Source organism: Arachis duranensis, chromosome 4 (genome assembly GCF_000817695.3).
Source record: "Arachis duranensis cultivar V14167 chromosome 4, aradu.V14167.gnm2.J7QH, whole genome shotgun sequence".
Lineage (NCBI taxonomy): Eukaryota > Viridiplantae > Streptophyta > Magnoliopsida > Fabales > Fabaceae > Arachis > Arachis duranensis.
The window spans coordinates 113882560-113899107 of NC_029775.3; the positions used below are offsets into that span (position 1 = coordinate 113882560).

A 16548-nucleotide genomic window follows, 5' to 3' on the forward strand; every position below is an offset into this window, starting at 1 on the left:
TTTATTATTTTTGGAAAGAAAATCTTTTACGGAATTTAATAATATGTGATGAGAAATACCGAATATATTATACAGAAATCAATTAAAATACAATATAAAAATATATTTAGCAAAAGATGAAATAAACGTCTTTATCTAAGGCTTTGTTTGGTTGGAATGAAAGAATTAGAAAGGAAAAAAATAGAAAGGAAAGAAGAGAAAGGAAAGAAATTGAGTGGAATTTTATTTTCTTTAGATATGTTTGGATGAAAGGAAAATGAGAAGGAAGGAAATAGTATATAATGTTATGAAAAGACAATTTTATCCTTAAATATTTTAAAATATATTAAAAAATAAAGGATAATATTAAAATATTGATACAAAATATATTTTCCTTCCATTTTCCATCCATTATTGGAGGGAAAAAATTTTTAATGGGTCCATCCATTTTTTTACACTATTCATTTTTTTCCTTTGACTTTTCCATTCAACCAAACAAAAAAAAATAGTTATTTTTCTTCCAATTTCTTTCCTTTCTATTTCCTTTCTCCCATATTCCTCCCAAACAAACACAACCTAAGTGGTCACCAATGTTTAAAAATTTATTTTTCTTGTCGCTACATATATACAAGAAATTTTATAAATCCTAAGATCATAAAGTGATAATCGAACATGAATAAACAATTTATTTAACCCAAATGTGACTAGCTAATATAAAAGTTTGATAGTACAGTATTTTACAATGAAAAATACTAGCAGTTATTAGAATTTATTATTTTTTATTATTAATTAATTATTAATATTTAAAAAATATAGAATAAAATATATTATTAAATTATTAGATTTAAAAATTAGATTGAGAATAAAAAAAATAACAAAAAATAAATAATAAATTATGATGACTCTATAATATATTTTTTTAAATTTAAAAAAGGACGCTATCTACTAGAAAATAAAGGTTTCTTATTGTTATTTATAATAATGATTTTAGTAAAGTATTCTTTATTTCTTTTACTCTCATCAACTGTCAAAAAATGTTGAAAATTATTTTACATAAAAAAGAATCATTAGAAATGTTCAAAAATGTCTTTTTCAATAAAGCCTAATATGTCTGTCCTTTTTGCATCATGAAAAATGAACTGCTATATCTGAATGAGGGAAAAAAATATTGGTGTCCCTACTCCCAAAAACGATAAAAACAATAAAGAAAAGTTGTATATACGACTAAAGCAAAAGAAAAAAAAATAAAAAATTAAAAAACAATGAGAAAAGAAATAAGGAGTTGGACGTGTCACGTGTCTAGATGGGTCACATACGGCAAATATTTTCTCGTTTTTTCTTTTAAGAAAATTTATTTGACCTTATCTTTATTATAATAACCTTTATGTACTTATACATGTATTGAAATAGAATAATATTCCAAATTTTCATACTTAGTTTTCAAATAATTTTAATTACTAAATCATTTTTAAATTTTACATTGATTTGTCTTCTAGAAAATAAAAATTTGAAAATTCAATTAATAATTAAATTTATTAAAGACTAAAATTATATAACAATAATTTTTTTTGAAAACGGTATTATTGAATGAAATATGTGACATTTTTTTATTTTTCCATAATAAATTACAATAAATTAGGTATTCTTTAAATTGTTTTTTTAGTCAGCCTTTTATTATATTAATTTAAAAAATAATAAAACAAATATATACAAATAGATTTAATAATTTTTAATTTAAAATATAAATTTAAAAAACAATTTAAGTAAAATAAAAAACCGAAAATTCAATTTTAAATCTCCAAATCAGTTTTAAATATTTTAAATATTAACATATTTCAAAACAAAGACAAGCCCTTAAATATCCTAAAATAGGTTTCATCTCACTAAAACCTTTCGCCTTCCTTCAAAATCTAAACCTCTTTTTTTAAAACAAAAAATTAACAAATAAAAAGAAGTTATTTTTTATCTGTGGCATTTTTTTCTTTTTTTTAATGTGTTTGTGTTAAATTTTTTTTTTCACTACTCTTCTATTAATTTAAAATTTGTAATATTAATATAATTTAGATGTGTCAATATCTAGTTTTGAATTTGTTCATCTTGTTTATTTAATTGTGGATGTAGTTGTGTTTCTGTACGTTTTCGTACAAAATTTAATTTGTGTGAACAAAGAATAAATTTTTGATGTATTTTAAAAGTATTATATTTGTTATTTGTTATTTTAGATGTGTCTTGAAACATTTAAAATACTATATCAAATATCTACAACATATTTAAAATAGTAAAAGTACACACAAAATAAATTATGAACACATCCAAAATAAAATTATATTTCAAACACGTTTTAAATGATTTTAGTATCTCATTAAAAAATAACAAAAAACCTCTTTTTTGAAAGAAAAAATGAACAAATAAAAAAGAAGTTATTTTTTATCTGTGGTATTTTTTTCTTTTTTGGACGTGTTTATGTTAAATTTTTTTTTACTATTCTATTGATTTGAAATCTGTAATATTAATGTAATTTAAATGTGTCAATATCATATTTTAAATATGTTTATGTTGTTCATATTAATTTTAAATGTATTTGTGTTTTTGAAGATTTTGGTACAAATTTTTGGATATTAATTTTGTTTATGTTAATGAATATTGAAATAAATTTAAACAGACACTAATGAAACAGAAGAGTTGAGTTTCGAAAAAATAAATGTTGTACCGTGGTCGTGATGATGATAAAAAAAATTTAAAACATTCTAAATTAAAATCTAACAAGTAACCTCTCTTTTGAACGAAGAGAAAAAAAATATAACAATTTCAATTGATAAAAAAAGAAATTACATAATGTATTTATTTTTTTATAAATTTAGAATATAAATTTATTAAAAAATATCATAATTAATAAATTAAACTGATTAATGGATGATTATTAAAAAATAATAATATTTTCATAAACAAATATATTATTCCTCTTTCACATTTTATTCCAGCTCTAAGTCTGCTCTATATAAATTTTCTCTCTCTGGTCTCTCCCATGGCCAATCACTGAATAAATGTGACTTTCTTATGTGAAAGGGACACTATATCGTCCCATGCTAAAATCTAGATAGATTTTTCTTCACTAAAAGGTAATGCAACTTGTGAAACATGTGGATTAATTGAAATATAATATATCACAAGGATTGTTAATGAGGAGTTAATTATAATTGCTTCAGTTATTTAAACGTTATGTTTTGAGTTCATTTTCATCAAAAGTTATCAGAATATATTTACTAAAACATTAAAATTAAAATTTCTATTCATATATAAATGCATGCGTAATTTATAAAAAAAAAAAGAGTAAAATAATAAATAAATTCTCAAAGATTTATACTTTGAATAGATTAGTCTCTAAAAAAACATCAATAAATTTTTTTAAAATAGTAGATATGAACATACTATCTTTAAATTAGTCTCTATAATTAAGATAAAATATTAATTTAAACTAATTAGTCTATATTTATTATACTAAAGGACTTTATTAATATTTTTTTTAAATTAATCTATTAAAAATATAAATTTTTAGAGATTTATTTGTCAATTTATTCAAAGAAGACATAATTACGTGTGAATTGCCTTTGTGCAAAACTTTCAAAGTGTGAATTGCCTTTGTGCAAAACTTTCAAAAGTATATTCATGTCTCCTACGTTATCTCTAGTACTCGTGCTACTCGACTAACTTTCCTCTAATAATTTGCATCACTCATTCATTTATATAATTACTTACAACAACATAGGATGTTCACCAACAACTCTGATTGATTGTCTTGAACCATGCCACCAATAATGTTCCAAAATACTACTATTATCTTAACATTCCTTTGTGTCCTTATTCTAAAACTCTCTTCAGCTGATCAAAACATTGAAGCAGATGCACTCTTAAAGTGGAAGGCCACACTTGAGAAGCAAAGCCAAGTTATGTTATCATCTTGGAACAACGGCACAAGTCCATGCAGATGGAAAGGGATTCAATGTGACAAATCAAAGTCAATCACAACCATCAATCTTGAAAACTTTGGACTCAAAGGTACACTTCACAGTCTTAGTTTCTCTTCATTCCCCAACCTCATTTCCTTAAACATCTACAACAACTTGTTCCATGGAACCATTCCACCACAAATTGCTAACATGTCCAAAGTTAACAGCTTGAACATGTCTTCAAATCTTTTTGATGGTTCTATCCCTAAAGAGTTGTGGACATTGAGCAGTTTACAGAGTCTTGATCTTTCTTTGTGCCATCTAAGTGGATCAATCCCGGGTTCCATTTCGAATTTGGCCAACTTATCATTTCTAGATTTATCTGATAATTACAATCTGTCAGGCCGAATTCCACCTGAGATTGGTAAACTAAACAAACTTGTGTTTCTTGGGATTGGAAACAATCAAATCTCTGGCTCCATTCCCCAAGAAATTGGAATGTTAACAAAGCTTGAGTATCTTGAATTATCAAGAAACAGTCTACCTTGTCATTGCTAAACCTTTATAATAACCAACTTTCTGGATCAATCCCTGCTTCAATAGAAAACTTGGTCAACCTGGAGTTACTTGAAATTGAGAAGAACCATTTTTCAGGATCCATTCCTTCCACAATTGGAAACATGACAAAGCTCACCTGGATATTGCTTCGCCACAATAATTTTTCTGGCGAAATTCCTAGCTCCATTGGTAATTTGATCAATTTGATCACCCTTGCTCTTCAAGGAAACAATCTATCAGGAGCTATTCCTGATACAGTTGGAAAGTTGAAAAGCCTATACTCTTTAGAATTGTCTGCCAACAAACTCAGTGGTAGCATTCCACAAGTTATCAATAACCTTACCAACATGGTTTACTTTTTGGTAGAAGAAAATGATCTCTCCGGCCACTTGCCACCTCAAATTTGCTTAGGTGGTTCATTAGGATACTTGATTGCTGGTAACAATCATTTTACTGGTCCAATTCCAAGTAGCTTGAAGAACTGCACTAATCTTGCTAGAATTAGGTTAGAGTATAACCATTTGGAAGGAGACCTAACACAATACTTTGGTATTTATCCTAATTTGAAATTCATTGATCTGAGTGACAATAAATTATATGGCCAAATTTCGCCAGATTGGGGGAAGTGCCAAAATCTTGAAAACTTGATAATATCCAACAATAACATTTCTGGTGGCATACCATCAGAAATTGGTGAACTTACCAACTTGGGAAGACTTCACCTTTTCTCCAACCAATTAACTGGAAAGATTCCAAGAGAATTGGGAAATATGAAAAGCCTGCTTGAATTCAAGATCAGTGACAACCATTTCTCAGGAAATATTCCAGCAGAAATAGGACTATTGCATGATCTTCAAATCTTGCACCTTGGAGGAAATGAGTTGAGTGGCAATATACCAAGACAAGTTGTGCAGTTACCCAACTTGTTGGAATTGAACTTGAGCAACAACAAACTACAGGGAAGCATCCCCTCTGACTTCCAGTCGTCGCAGCCTCTGTATTCTCTTGATCTTAGTGGGAATATGTTGCATGGACAAATACCAACAGTGCTTGGAGAGTTGAAACAATTGAAATTGTTGAACCTCTCTCACAACAATCTTTCTGGCACCATTCCATCAAGTTTTAATGGTATGTCAAGCTTGATTTCTGTCAACATATCATACAACCAGTTAGAAGGGCCGCTTCCAGACAATAACCGAGCCTTTCAGAATGCTACGATTGAATCATTGAAAAATAACAAAGGCTTGTGTGGTAATGTCACTGGCTTGGTGCCATGCCCAAGCAGCAGTCCTAGCCGTAAAAGTCACAAGGTCATGTTATTGGTATTACTTGTTGTATTTGGAGTACTAGTACTTGTGCTTTGTATGGCGGCTGTTTCATTGTACTTTCTTTGTAGAAGTGCTAGAAACAAAGACAACTCAGCTAAAGAAGTGCAACAAGTGGAAGAACACTTTTCCATATGGAGCCATGATGGAAAAATGGCGTTTGAAACTATCATTGAAGCTACCAATAACTTTGATGACAAACATCTCATTGGAATTGGAGGGCAAGGATCCGTTTACAGGGCTGAGTTGCCTTCAGGAATGGTTGTTGCTGTGAAGAAACTTCATACTGAATCAGATGCAGAGGGTAAGTCCAATTTGAAAGCTTTTGAGAATGAAATTGAAGCATTGACAGAAATGAGGCACCGCAACATCATAAAGCTATATGGATTCTGCCAGCATTCTCGGTTCTCTTTTTTGGTTTATGAATTCTTGGAAGGTGGCAGTTTGGATCAAGTATTTGGCAATGAAGCAAAAGCAAGTGCATTTGATTGGATGAAGAGGGTGAATGTGGTTAAAGGAGTTGCTAATGCTTTGTCATACATGCATCATGATTGCAAACCCCCTATGGTTCATCGCGACATATCAAGCAAGAACATTCTATTGGACTCAGAATATGAAGCTCATGTCTCTGACTTTGGGACTGCTAAGTTTTTAAAGCCAGATTCAAATTGGACCACACTTGCAGTCACCTATGGTTATGGAGCTCCAGGTAAGTCCATTATTTTTACCTTTTATTTGTACTTTCTAAATTATATCAGTTTATTACTACACTTTTGTTTTGACTTTAAACTTGAATTATTAATGTAGAGCTAGCTCAGACTATGGAAGTGACAGAGAAATGTGATGTATATAGTTTTGGAGTTCTTAGTTTGGAGATCCTCATGGGAAAGCATCCAGGAGATTTGATCAACTCATTGTTGTCACCATCAACAGCATCAATAACATACAATTTGTTATTGGTTGATGTCATAGATCATAGACCTCCTTATCCTAAGAACTCAATTGTTGGGGAAATCATGTGGATCACAAAGTGGGCACTTGAGTGCTTGAGCCAAAGTCCACAATTTCGGCCAACCATGCATCAAGTTTCTAAAGAGCTTATGATGGGAAAAGCACCTTTACCTGATGACCAATTTCCTATGATCAGGATTGGACAACTCAATGAAGAATGGGAAACTCCACTTATTTGATTGATCTCAAATCGGGGGAGACTCAGTTCAGTGGTTTGTCCCACCAAAGGAGATAGGCTTGTTGAGTCAGAATGCATGAATAAAAGTAAAGCAATGTCATTATTAACTTTTCAATAACAATAGAGGAAAGTTATCATTAGTGGTTCAATTAGTCCCCATCAAAGAACATACTTTCTGATAACAACAGTATACAAAGAAAAAGTGATCTATCAATGAACTCAATTATTAACTTGGACCCATATAAATTACAGTACATGAAATAGATACCATTGTTCAATTCTCGACGCCTTTTTCACCTTATCAAAATTTTTCAAGCATAATGTTTGGATACTGAAACTTAATCTAAGCTTTTAGATTAATAATTAGATAATAGTACGTACAACAATTTCCACTGCATAGACCAACACACAATTCTTTAAGCGGAAAAATAAATACATGACATACAGATAATCAGATATCAAGCTCGCATGTACCAATAATTATTACAAAAAGAAGACATTATTTCACATATTCTAAGACCCAAATTGAGAAGACTTGTCATCACCTTCGGCGTTGGACTGTGATGGGACTCCTAACTCTGTGTTTTCCATCTGTCCACAACAATTCTCCAAATTGATACTTATAAAGCTTTATCACACTTGAAGCTTGTATAGTAATTCGAAATGTTTTCTTCTCATATATCTTTGTGAAAGTTAATGAGTTGGGCACAATAGTAATTTTGCATCCATCTAATTTGGCAGTTGCATGATATGTGCCTGGGGGACCAACATTGGTGAGTGTACGAGTAACTGTTATCGGACTCAACTTAAGATTTGGCAACGTGATTGAAGGGTAGTTTAAGTCATTAATGCTGTGAGTTCCTTTGCAGGTGAAAGTCCTGTTGAAATTAAGAGCTGAAATGGCTTGTTGATTGTATCCAGAAGCACATAAGAAATTCAAATAATCGTTAAGGTGCAGATCATAAACAAGTCCCGGCTCTATTGCAAGATTGGGTTGAACATGCCCTGATCCATAATCAAAGGGAGTTGCTAGCTTGTTCTTAAATGCATCTTGAATTGGCTTGTTTGTGTTGTCCTGTGTAGTTGCTGAAGGAGACACATAACAATAGGTAATTTTCTTAAAACAAGAAATACTTATAATATGACATGCATAAATTTTGACACAATTTTTCAGTGCAAAAAATATCATATGATAAGCTAACCACCTTATATTTTTTAAAATGGTATCAATGGCTGTAGGTTGTGAAGACTTGTGAATAGAACAGAGAGAGAACACAGAGATTTAGAAATATAACTTGATGATCATTATTGTGTTAACTAATTGTAGAGAGTAGATGTACATCATTATATATACGTAAGCTATTGTGACTTGTTCATCAAGTTGTGATCTTTAGTTACTAACAATAACAGCCAGCCACTACTGCTAGCTGCAACTGATTCCAACTACTTCTAACAACCTCTAATTACTTTATCAGTCTTCTTATATATCACTTGAAAAAACGAAAAAGTTGAAAATAGATTCAAATTCAAAGATAAGTATACAAAATAAATTGAACGAAGCACAAGGGAAATTACCAGTAGTCATGATGGCAGATTTGATAGCTGCTGGACTCCAAGTAGGATGAAGGGTTCGGAGAAGTCCAGCTATACCAGCGGCATGAGGACAAGACATAGAAGTTCCTTGAAGCACATTAAACCTAAACCCACGACGATTATCAGATAGAAGGTCTGATGCACTTGCGAATAATGAATATGATGCAAGTATGTTCACTCCAGGCGCAGTCACATCCGGCTGATGAAAACCACCACAATATCAAGGATTCAGGGGACCATACTATATACAGTTAATAACGAATCAAATGAAGTGAGTATGATAAGACAACCTTGAGTATTGATGGTTGAATCTTATTGGGTCCCCTGGAGGAGAAGGAAGCCATAACTGGAGCTGGCTTTATTCCATAAACTGTTGTCGCTGATGAGAACGTTAGTGTCTCATTAGACGAGCTGGCTGCAGGAGCCCTGCAATATAAGCATAGTTAACATACATGAGGATATGTGATATGGATATTACTTTGATTGGTAATTGACACTTACGTGGCAGTTGTAAAGTAAGTAGGATTTGTAGTTGGTTGAGAAGAGGGAGAGCCTCCTTTATGTACATCATGATCGCCAACTGTTGACAAAACATGAGGCTCGGCAAGAAGAGTATTCCCATTTTGCTGTTGATTGCGCAAGAACATTCCTTTTGCACCTGCATTCTTCGCTTCTTGCCCCTCTGCAACCGATTTTATTTTACCTTCTCTAAAGCATGACACTATCTTCCCCGTTATTTTCGCTGGGTCAAGTGTTCCTGGCCTACAAAATTGACTGCCACAAAGCAACACCATAATGACCAAATTAGAAACGGTAAAAACTCGTTCAGTAAAAAGAACGTGCGAGCTACTTGTACTTACGCATCTCGGTTTGAAGCATTGGCAAATTTACCAGCAGTAGAATCAATGAGGGGAAAAGCCTGGTTTTGTGGCAAATTTACGAAAAGACTGGCACCCTAGGTAGACAAAAATTAAACCGTAATTTATTAACTCCAATAATTCATATACAACTCTTGTGTTACTATTACAAATAAATAAATACCTTGATTTGTTGACCGTTAGCGAGAGTGATGGTACTAGTAAAGTCCCTATCAATGGTGCTAGCAGCAATTGTGAATACCCAAGGAGCCACGTTAAAAACGCTTCCTGGTGTGGGTCCATCATTCCCTGCAGACGCAACGAACACAACATTTCTAGAAACTGCATGGAAGGCACCAATGGAGACTTCATCAGTGAAGATATCTTCGGGGTGGACTAAGTACTGGCCACCAGCGGAGAGTGAGATGATGTCAACACCGTCGCTTATGGCCTGGTCTATCGCGGCGAGCACATCGGCGCCATAGCAACTGGCTGAGTCAGTTAGCGACCAACAAACCTTGTAGGATGCAACTCTGGCTCTTGGGGAGCCACCTTTGGCGGTTCCATTGCCAACTCCAAATACGTTGGCACCTGGCACGAAATTGCCGGCAGCCGTTGATAGAGTGTGGGTCCCATGACCCACAAAGTCGCGCGCTGTGTGTAGCAATGGGTTTAACTTGCCGTTGTAGACCTCGAAGGCAGTGTTGTAAAATCTTGCTCCTATTAACTTCCTGTTTATACAAAATCCACCTATCGTAGTTAAGTTTATTCATTTCATTGCAGTGAGCATAAATTACATAACTATTATTTTGATCATAACCTGTTACAAGGGTTTCCCTTGTTATCGGGTATTTGGCAAACGTTACCCCCGCGCCATTTTGATGGGACGGGGCCATATCCCCTGTCACTGAAACTCCTCAATTCTGGCCAAACTCCTGCTCAAGGTGAAACAGTTACACTAGAGACACTATTAGTGAATTTGGATATATATTTTTATATTTTGATTCTAAGACTATAAATTTTATCGTGATGTTCCCATACATGCAAGGATAATGCCATAGAATTTAAGAACAATCGTACAATGACACAATGGAAATTAAAATAGTGATTTTTAACTAATAAATAAAACAAATTATTTTAATACTATCTTTTAAGTAGTGATTATTATTGAAATATGTTAATGGTAAAATTTGGTTGATTAATAAATAATTAATTAATAAATTAATTATGAGTCAAGAAATTAAAAAATTAAATTTTATAATTTAAAAAAATAAAAATATTTATAATTTAATTTAAACGAGTTGTTTGTGGCCACGCATTCGTCTCAAAATTCTCTTCGATTCTATCTAAATAAAATGGTAAAAAATTCTGAATTTTATGTCTAGTTCTCCCTTCTTCTCATTTTTGCGAATTTAGCTTTTGTGTATTAACAGATGTTGTAATTTTGATTATTTAGTGGTGCTCTAGTATGAGCTATTATCGAGTTTCATCCCCATGAGCAATGGGTTAAGGTAACGAAGCTTTATCCCCTTTTAATTTTCTAATTCTATAAACCCTAGGTTGATGTGAGTGTGTGTGAAATTGGTAATATTAGAGTTGTTGGGTGATTTGGTGCATTTCGAAAGCTTGGATCGATCTTGGAGTTGTTGATTGAGACTCGATTGGTGTTGGACGAGTTTGGTTTGGTCGGAAAGGAAAGAAAATCAAAAGTTTGGAAACCGCCGTCATTAAGATTACGAGTTTGAGTTTCGAGTAAGCATTATGTAAAGTTATGTGAATGCGTATGTTAATTATCCTGAGGATAGGATTGGATTGAAATTAGAATGTGTTGTGATTAGTTGAATGAATGTATGCTTGATTCTATTGGTTGCGATATCGTGAATTGAGTGGTGAATGGGTAATATTAATGTTTATATGAATGAATGGGACATGAGTTGTGATATTATTGATTATGTTGATAATTGATGTGGGTGGTGGGCTTGAGACTGTGATAGGGTGAAAAAATTTTCTATGAGGTAAGTAAAGGTAAGCGGTGTAAATTATCGAATGGAATGATTGATGACAATATGGTTATAAATTATGGATGTTGAGTATGTGTATGATAAAGGTTGAAGTTGGAATTGTTGATTTGGTGTAACAAATGGTTAGGAAGGGTAAGAAATTGATAAATATATGTTGAATTGCTAATTGAATATTGTGCCGAATAATAGTAAATTGGGTTGGTTAAGGATTAATCATGGAATTATAAATGGAAATGTTTGAATGAATTGAATAACTTAAGTGTTGGAACGATTGAGAGGTAATTGAGGAGTGTTTGACAATCTGTCGGAGTGTTTTGTATTGAATTGTGTGGTTGACTTGAAATTGAGTGGGAGTTTTGAAACTAGTGGACTTAGCAAAATTTTGGGTGAAAATTTGTTTGTTAACCAAGTTTGATGTGTTGTAACTTGACTCTCGGACCCTTAAATTTTGTGGAACTTCTCTTAAATGAAACTTGGGCCCGATTAGTTTACAACATTCAAAAAACGGACGGAAACTAAATTTTAACGAAAAAGTTATACGCGTTTGAAGTTTACGGTTTAAAACTGAATTCTGCAGAAATTGCAGAAAATTGAGGTCATGCGCGTATGATGCGTGTTACAGAGTGAAAGAGCCTTGTGCGAGTATTGTGTGCATACCATGCGTATGCACAAAAGCAAAGTCATGCGTATTCATGACCCATGCGTACGCACAACTTGCCTTTCAGAAATGTATCTTTTTCGTGCGCGTTTCGCGCGTACTATAAAAAGGGAGTCATATGTACGCACAATTACCCTGTTTTTCAACAAATGTTGTTTTTAATTGTTTTTGTCTATTCATTTTACTTTTTCACCTCTGTAATTCTATTTAAGGTCCGATAGCAAATTTTTAGGCTTTAAAATAAGAGCGAACATATAGACGGAGTTAGATTGATATTGAGGGAGATTTGCAAAGTGAATAATTGAATTAATGAGGCGTTGATAATACTAAATGAGATGATGGTGATGGTGATAAGGTGTATAGTTAAGGACATTTGAAATGTTGAGTGATGGTTTGGAGGATAGATAAGTAATTCCTATTCGAGTTGTGATTTTGAGAATAAATGAATAATCCCTATCCGAGTTATAATTTTGAGGATAGATGAGTAATTCCTATCTGAATCATGGCCTAAGGATAGATGACTAATCCCTATCTGGGTTATGGTTGAGGCACCTGCTTGAGTGGATGAGTAATGTTTACTCCGGGTTGTGATGAAACACCAGCACCGGTAGACAAGTAATACATATTCCGTGTTGTGGTGTTCCATATCCGAGTTAGCTATCGGAGGTGTCGGGATTGGTTGTATAATCGACAGATGAACTCATTGGCCATAGAAAAGACATGCATCATTTGCATTTGTATGATTTATTTGGGTGTGCTTTTGGTTTTTGGCTTGCTTAGTTGATCAATTATATTTATATGCTACTTGATCTAATTGTATTATCTGTTATCTCTATCTGTGTATTCTTTGTACTGTCTTATATGTATTTGCATAATTGAGAGGTTCCTCATGTTGGCAATGGTGACGATGAGGGCTATTTTTTTTTAATGAAATGTGAATGATTGAATGATTAGAGGATGTTGAATGAGTATTAATTGATATGTGAGCTTCCTGAATAGATGCAACGGTAGTGACTCATCCCATTTGCTTCGAGTTGAGATTTTATAAGAACTGATATAGAATTATGAAATGCGGGTTGTTATATATGATACAGAGAGAGATGATGATTTGTATCAGGGAGAACTGAGATTTATGAGAGCACTAGTATGACTAGTGATGATAATTGATACCTTTGGGGATTGAATGTTGTCGATAATAATTGTAAAGACTATAGAACCGAAAAGGGTTAATACTGAAATAAACAATAATGATATTGAGAGAATTAATAGCTTAGTGTTAGGGAGAATCGAGATTAGAGACTATTAATAAGGGCTGAGACTTAGTTTGTTTATCCTGTTTGTATTAGAAAAGGCTCAAGACTTAACCTTGAATGATCGGAGTTTAGGATTGTCTAGTGGGTTCGTGTAGTCTTTACATCGTTTCTATTTAAAACTTTTACCCCACTGAAAATCCTGTAAAGGATGATGTTCTCACCCGTTTCGAGAATTTCTACTTTACAGGTATCGAACGTGACAAACCTCAATGAGCGTACAAGATCTACTTTTGGAAAGCGAAGATTTCTTTTGAGATTTATTTTCTGCACTTAGATTTTATATATATGTTCTCCACTTTTGTATTTTTCTTTTATATCCTTCTTAGAGGTTGATTTTAGATAAACAGAATTTATATTTATGTTTACTTTTGGGGATATATATATATATAGTCGGCCTCTACTTCGCAGGTCGAGACTTGAGACTTGATATGTATCTCCTTTAGAATTCTTATATATATACATTTCTTTGTCTCGTTCCTTTTTGTTCACCAACCGTTTTTGCTCACCGACACTTGCGATCTTTGACGTTTTTAAGAATGTTGCATTTTTGTTCTGTCATTTTTTTCACGGAGTCTTAGCTAAATTATTTTCTTTTAAATACTATATGTATATATTTTATTTTTAAATGTCATAATATCTTACTACTTTTAATCTATGGCCTAAAAATAAAATTATGTGTAATAAGATGTTACATCAATTAAATTTTTAACATTCCTAAATCATATATCATAGACATTATATTAGAAAAAAAAAAGTGTACCACTATTAATTTTCTTATATCCATGTTTCTAACTCGAAATGAATATACATATATAACTTAGCTTCAACTAATCATCTTTTGGCAATACATATATTATGACACATCAACTCTTTCAACAATAACACAGTTTATCTACTTAATATACTAAAATTGGGTTTTTCCTCGACTACTAAAAGTGACGTGTCAATCTCTCAAGCCTCCATTTTCCCTCCAAAACGTATAAATTTTTTTTCTATTTTAAATTATTTTATTGTAATTGTATTATAATTAATACTAAATAAATAATATATAATTATACTAATTTAAAAACATATCTTCATTATAATGGTATCAAATCAAAATTTAATGCATTATTAAAAAATTACCTTAATAATAGGTAATTTACATATTTATTTTTGTTTTACTAAAGTCTATATATAGTGTTTTCCTGTAATACATGAATCTAAATTTGAGAGTCAATTCATAATTTTATATTTAGTGTTTTTTTACTACTTCATAGAATAAGAATGTATTCTTTGTTTTTTTATTGAAGTTGATCCTTTTAAGGTACAATTTATAATTTTTTATAATATTTTTTTATATATTTATTCTATTATATTATTCTTTTGATAATTTTTTATTTGTTGTTACTCTAAGTTATTCTTATCGTCTAATATTCCAGTTCGATTGTCTTTTACCACATTTATCGTCTAATGTTCCAGTTCGATTGTCTTTTGCCACAATCATTTACAATGCATCACATCCATGAAATACATCATCGAGTTGTCTTTACTGATTCGGGTTCCAACTACATGGATATAAGCATTTAAAGAAGAAGCAATAGTCTCTACTTTACCGAAGGATGATTGGATCTATTCACCTATTATGACTAACCCAATGGAATGTGGTTAAAGTTAGATTTCTTAGGAGGAGCTCAATTTTTTATTGAGGAATTGCATCCACGAAATTTTATAGGGCAAGTTCAAGTTCCATCCCCTCCATGCTTTTTACGTCCACTCGAAAATCTTCGAAGTGGAGCACATAACGAAATTGAATTCCCTCAGTTTCAGTTCAATTTTGCTAAATTCGTGACAAATTCAGATATGCAATTTCAACTATTGGTAATATATTTAAATTTTCTTAATTTAAGCTGTTCATTATTAGAATAATTTTTTAACATATTTTGATTTTTTTCAGAAATTACCAACTTTCTTTTGCATGCATGCAATGCCATTGAGGGGAATAAGAGTTAGTTTGGTTTCTCGGTGTGACAATTCTATACCTTACCGTATTGCATGGATAGCGGATGATGAAGCTTATCTAATAAGAGGATGGTCTGATTTTGCACGAATTCTAAATATTGAAACTTACGATGTTATTTCAGTTGGTTGTCGTTACAAGAATGATTCTATATTATACGTGACTAAGGACTAGAATATGTTCAATATTGTTTAGGTAATTTGGTTTTACTATTAGTATTTGATTAAATTATAATTATAGAATTTTAAATTATTGCCTCAATTTATATATTACGATTATTTTTTGTGGATGTGCTATTTTAAAATAATTTAATAAAATGAAGTAGTGTCAGATATTATTAAGTTTATTTTTATCCTTTATTTCTTTATTTGTATTTTCATTATATTTGACAAAAAAATGAACCTACACATATATTAAATCATTGACCTAAAGACAATTTATTTGCCAATAAAAACATATTTTATTTATAATTGGACACCCATGTCATATAATTATAATTGATTAATTGGTATAAAATGAAATTATACCCGTGCCATGAGTAATAATCTAAATAATTATATCTTAACAAAATATAATTTGAAATAATTTATAAACAATTATCTTAACAAAAATAATTATTTAATAATTGATTTAAAAATTAATGCAAAAAATAATTATTAATAATAGTATTATTAACTGGGTAAATAATATAATTTTAAATTATTACTTGAAATATAAATAATATATGAAAATCTATTGAGTAAATCAATGATTTTGTACCTTAATAATTTGACAATTATTACTCAATTAACCAGTTAATTGAATTAGTAATAACAATTTTCAATTTCAAATTTTGTATATTAAGTAGTTATTAAAAACTGGGTAATAACGATTTACACGGAAAAATCATTGATAAATTCAATTAACCATATAGAAGATAATATACTAACAGTTTTAGTATATTATTTATGGCAAGCGAAATTATTTCCTCAGATTTTCTATTAAAATTGAAATTAGTAATAGTTTAAAAAAAGGTTTATTAATAAAATTACTAATAGTCACATTTTTATACACAAGATATATGTTTTCTATATATTATTCAAAAAATATAATGAAACATGAATAATGAA

General features: G+C 31.2%; 1 protein-coding gene and 1 pseudogene across 1 annotated transcript in view; one reads left to right on the forward strand and one right to left on the reverse strand.

Annotated features, from left to right (window-relative positions):
* The first annotated feature begins 3767 nt into the window (after positions 1 to 3767).
* LOC107486055 (MDIS1-interacting receptor like kinase 2-like) lies at positions 3768 to 7105 on the forward strand (annotated as a pseudogene).
* Positions 7106 to 7217: 112 nt separating this feature from the next.
* The window catches only part of LOC107486054 (subtilisin-like protease Glyma18g48580), a 16183-nt gene continuing 6852 nt past the window's right edge, over positions 7218 to 16548 (reverse strand). The window contains exons 5-11 of the mRNA XM_016106595.3: positions 10269 to 10383; positions 9633 to 10179; positions 9452 to 9546; positions 9093 to 9365; positions 8882 to 9017; positions 8574 to 8790; positions 7218 to 8084 (exon numbers count right to left, since the gene is read on the reverse strand). Of these exons, the coding sequence (XP_015962081.1) occupies positions 7540 to 8084; positions 8574 to 8790; positions 8882 to 9017; positions 9093 to 9365; positions 9452 to 9546; positions 9633 to 10179; positions 10269 to 10383 (1928 nt within the window). The 3' untranslated portion in view covers positions 7218 to 7539. The remainder of the gene's footprint in view (positions 8085 to 8573; positions 8791 to 8881; positions 9018 to 9092; positions 9366 to 9451; positions 9547 to 9632; positions 10180 to 10268; positions 10384 to 16548) is intronic.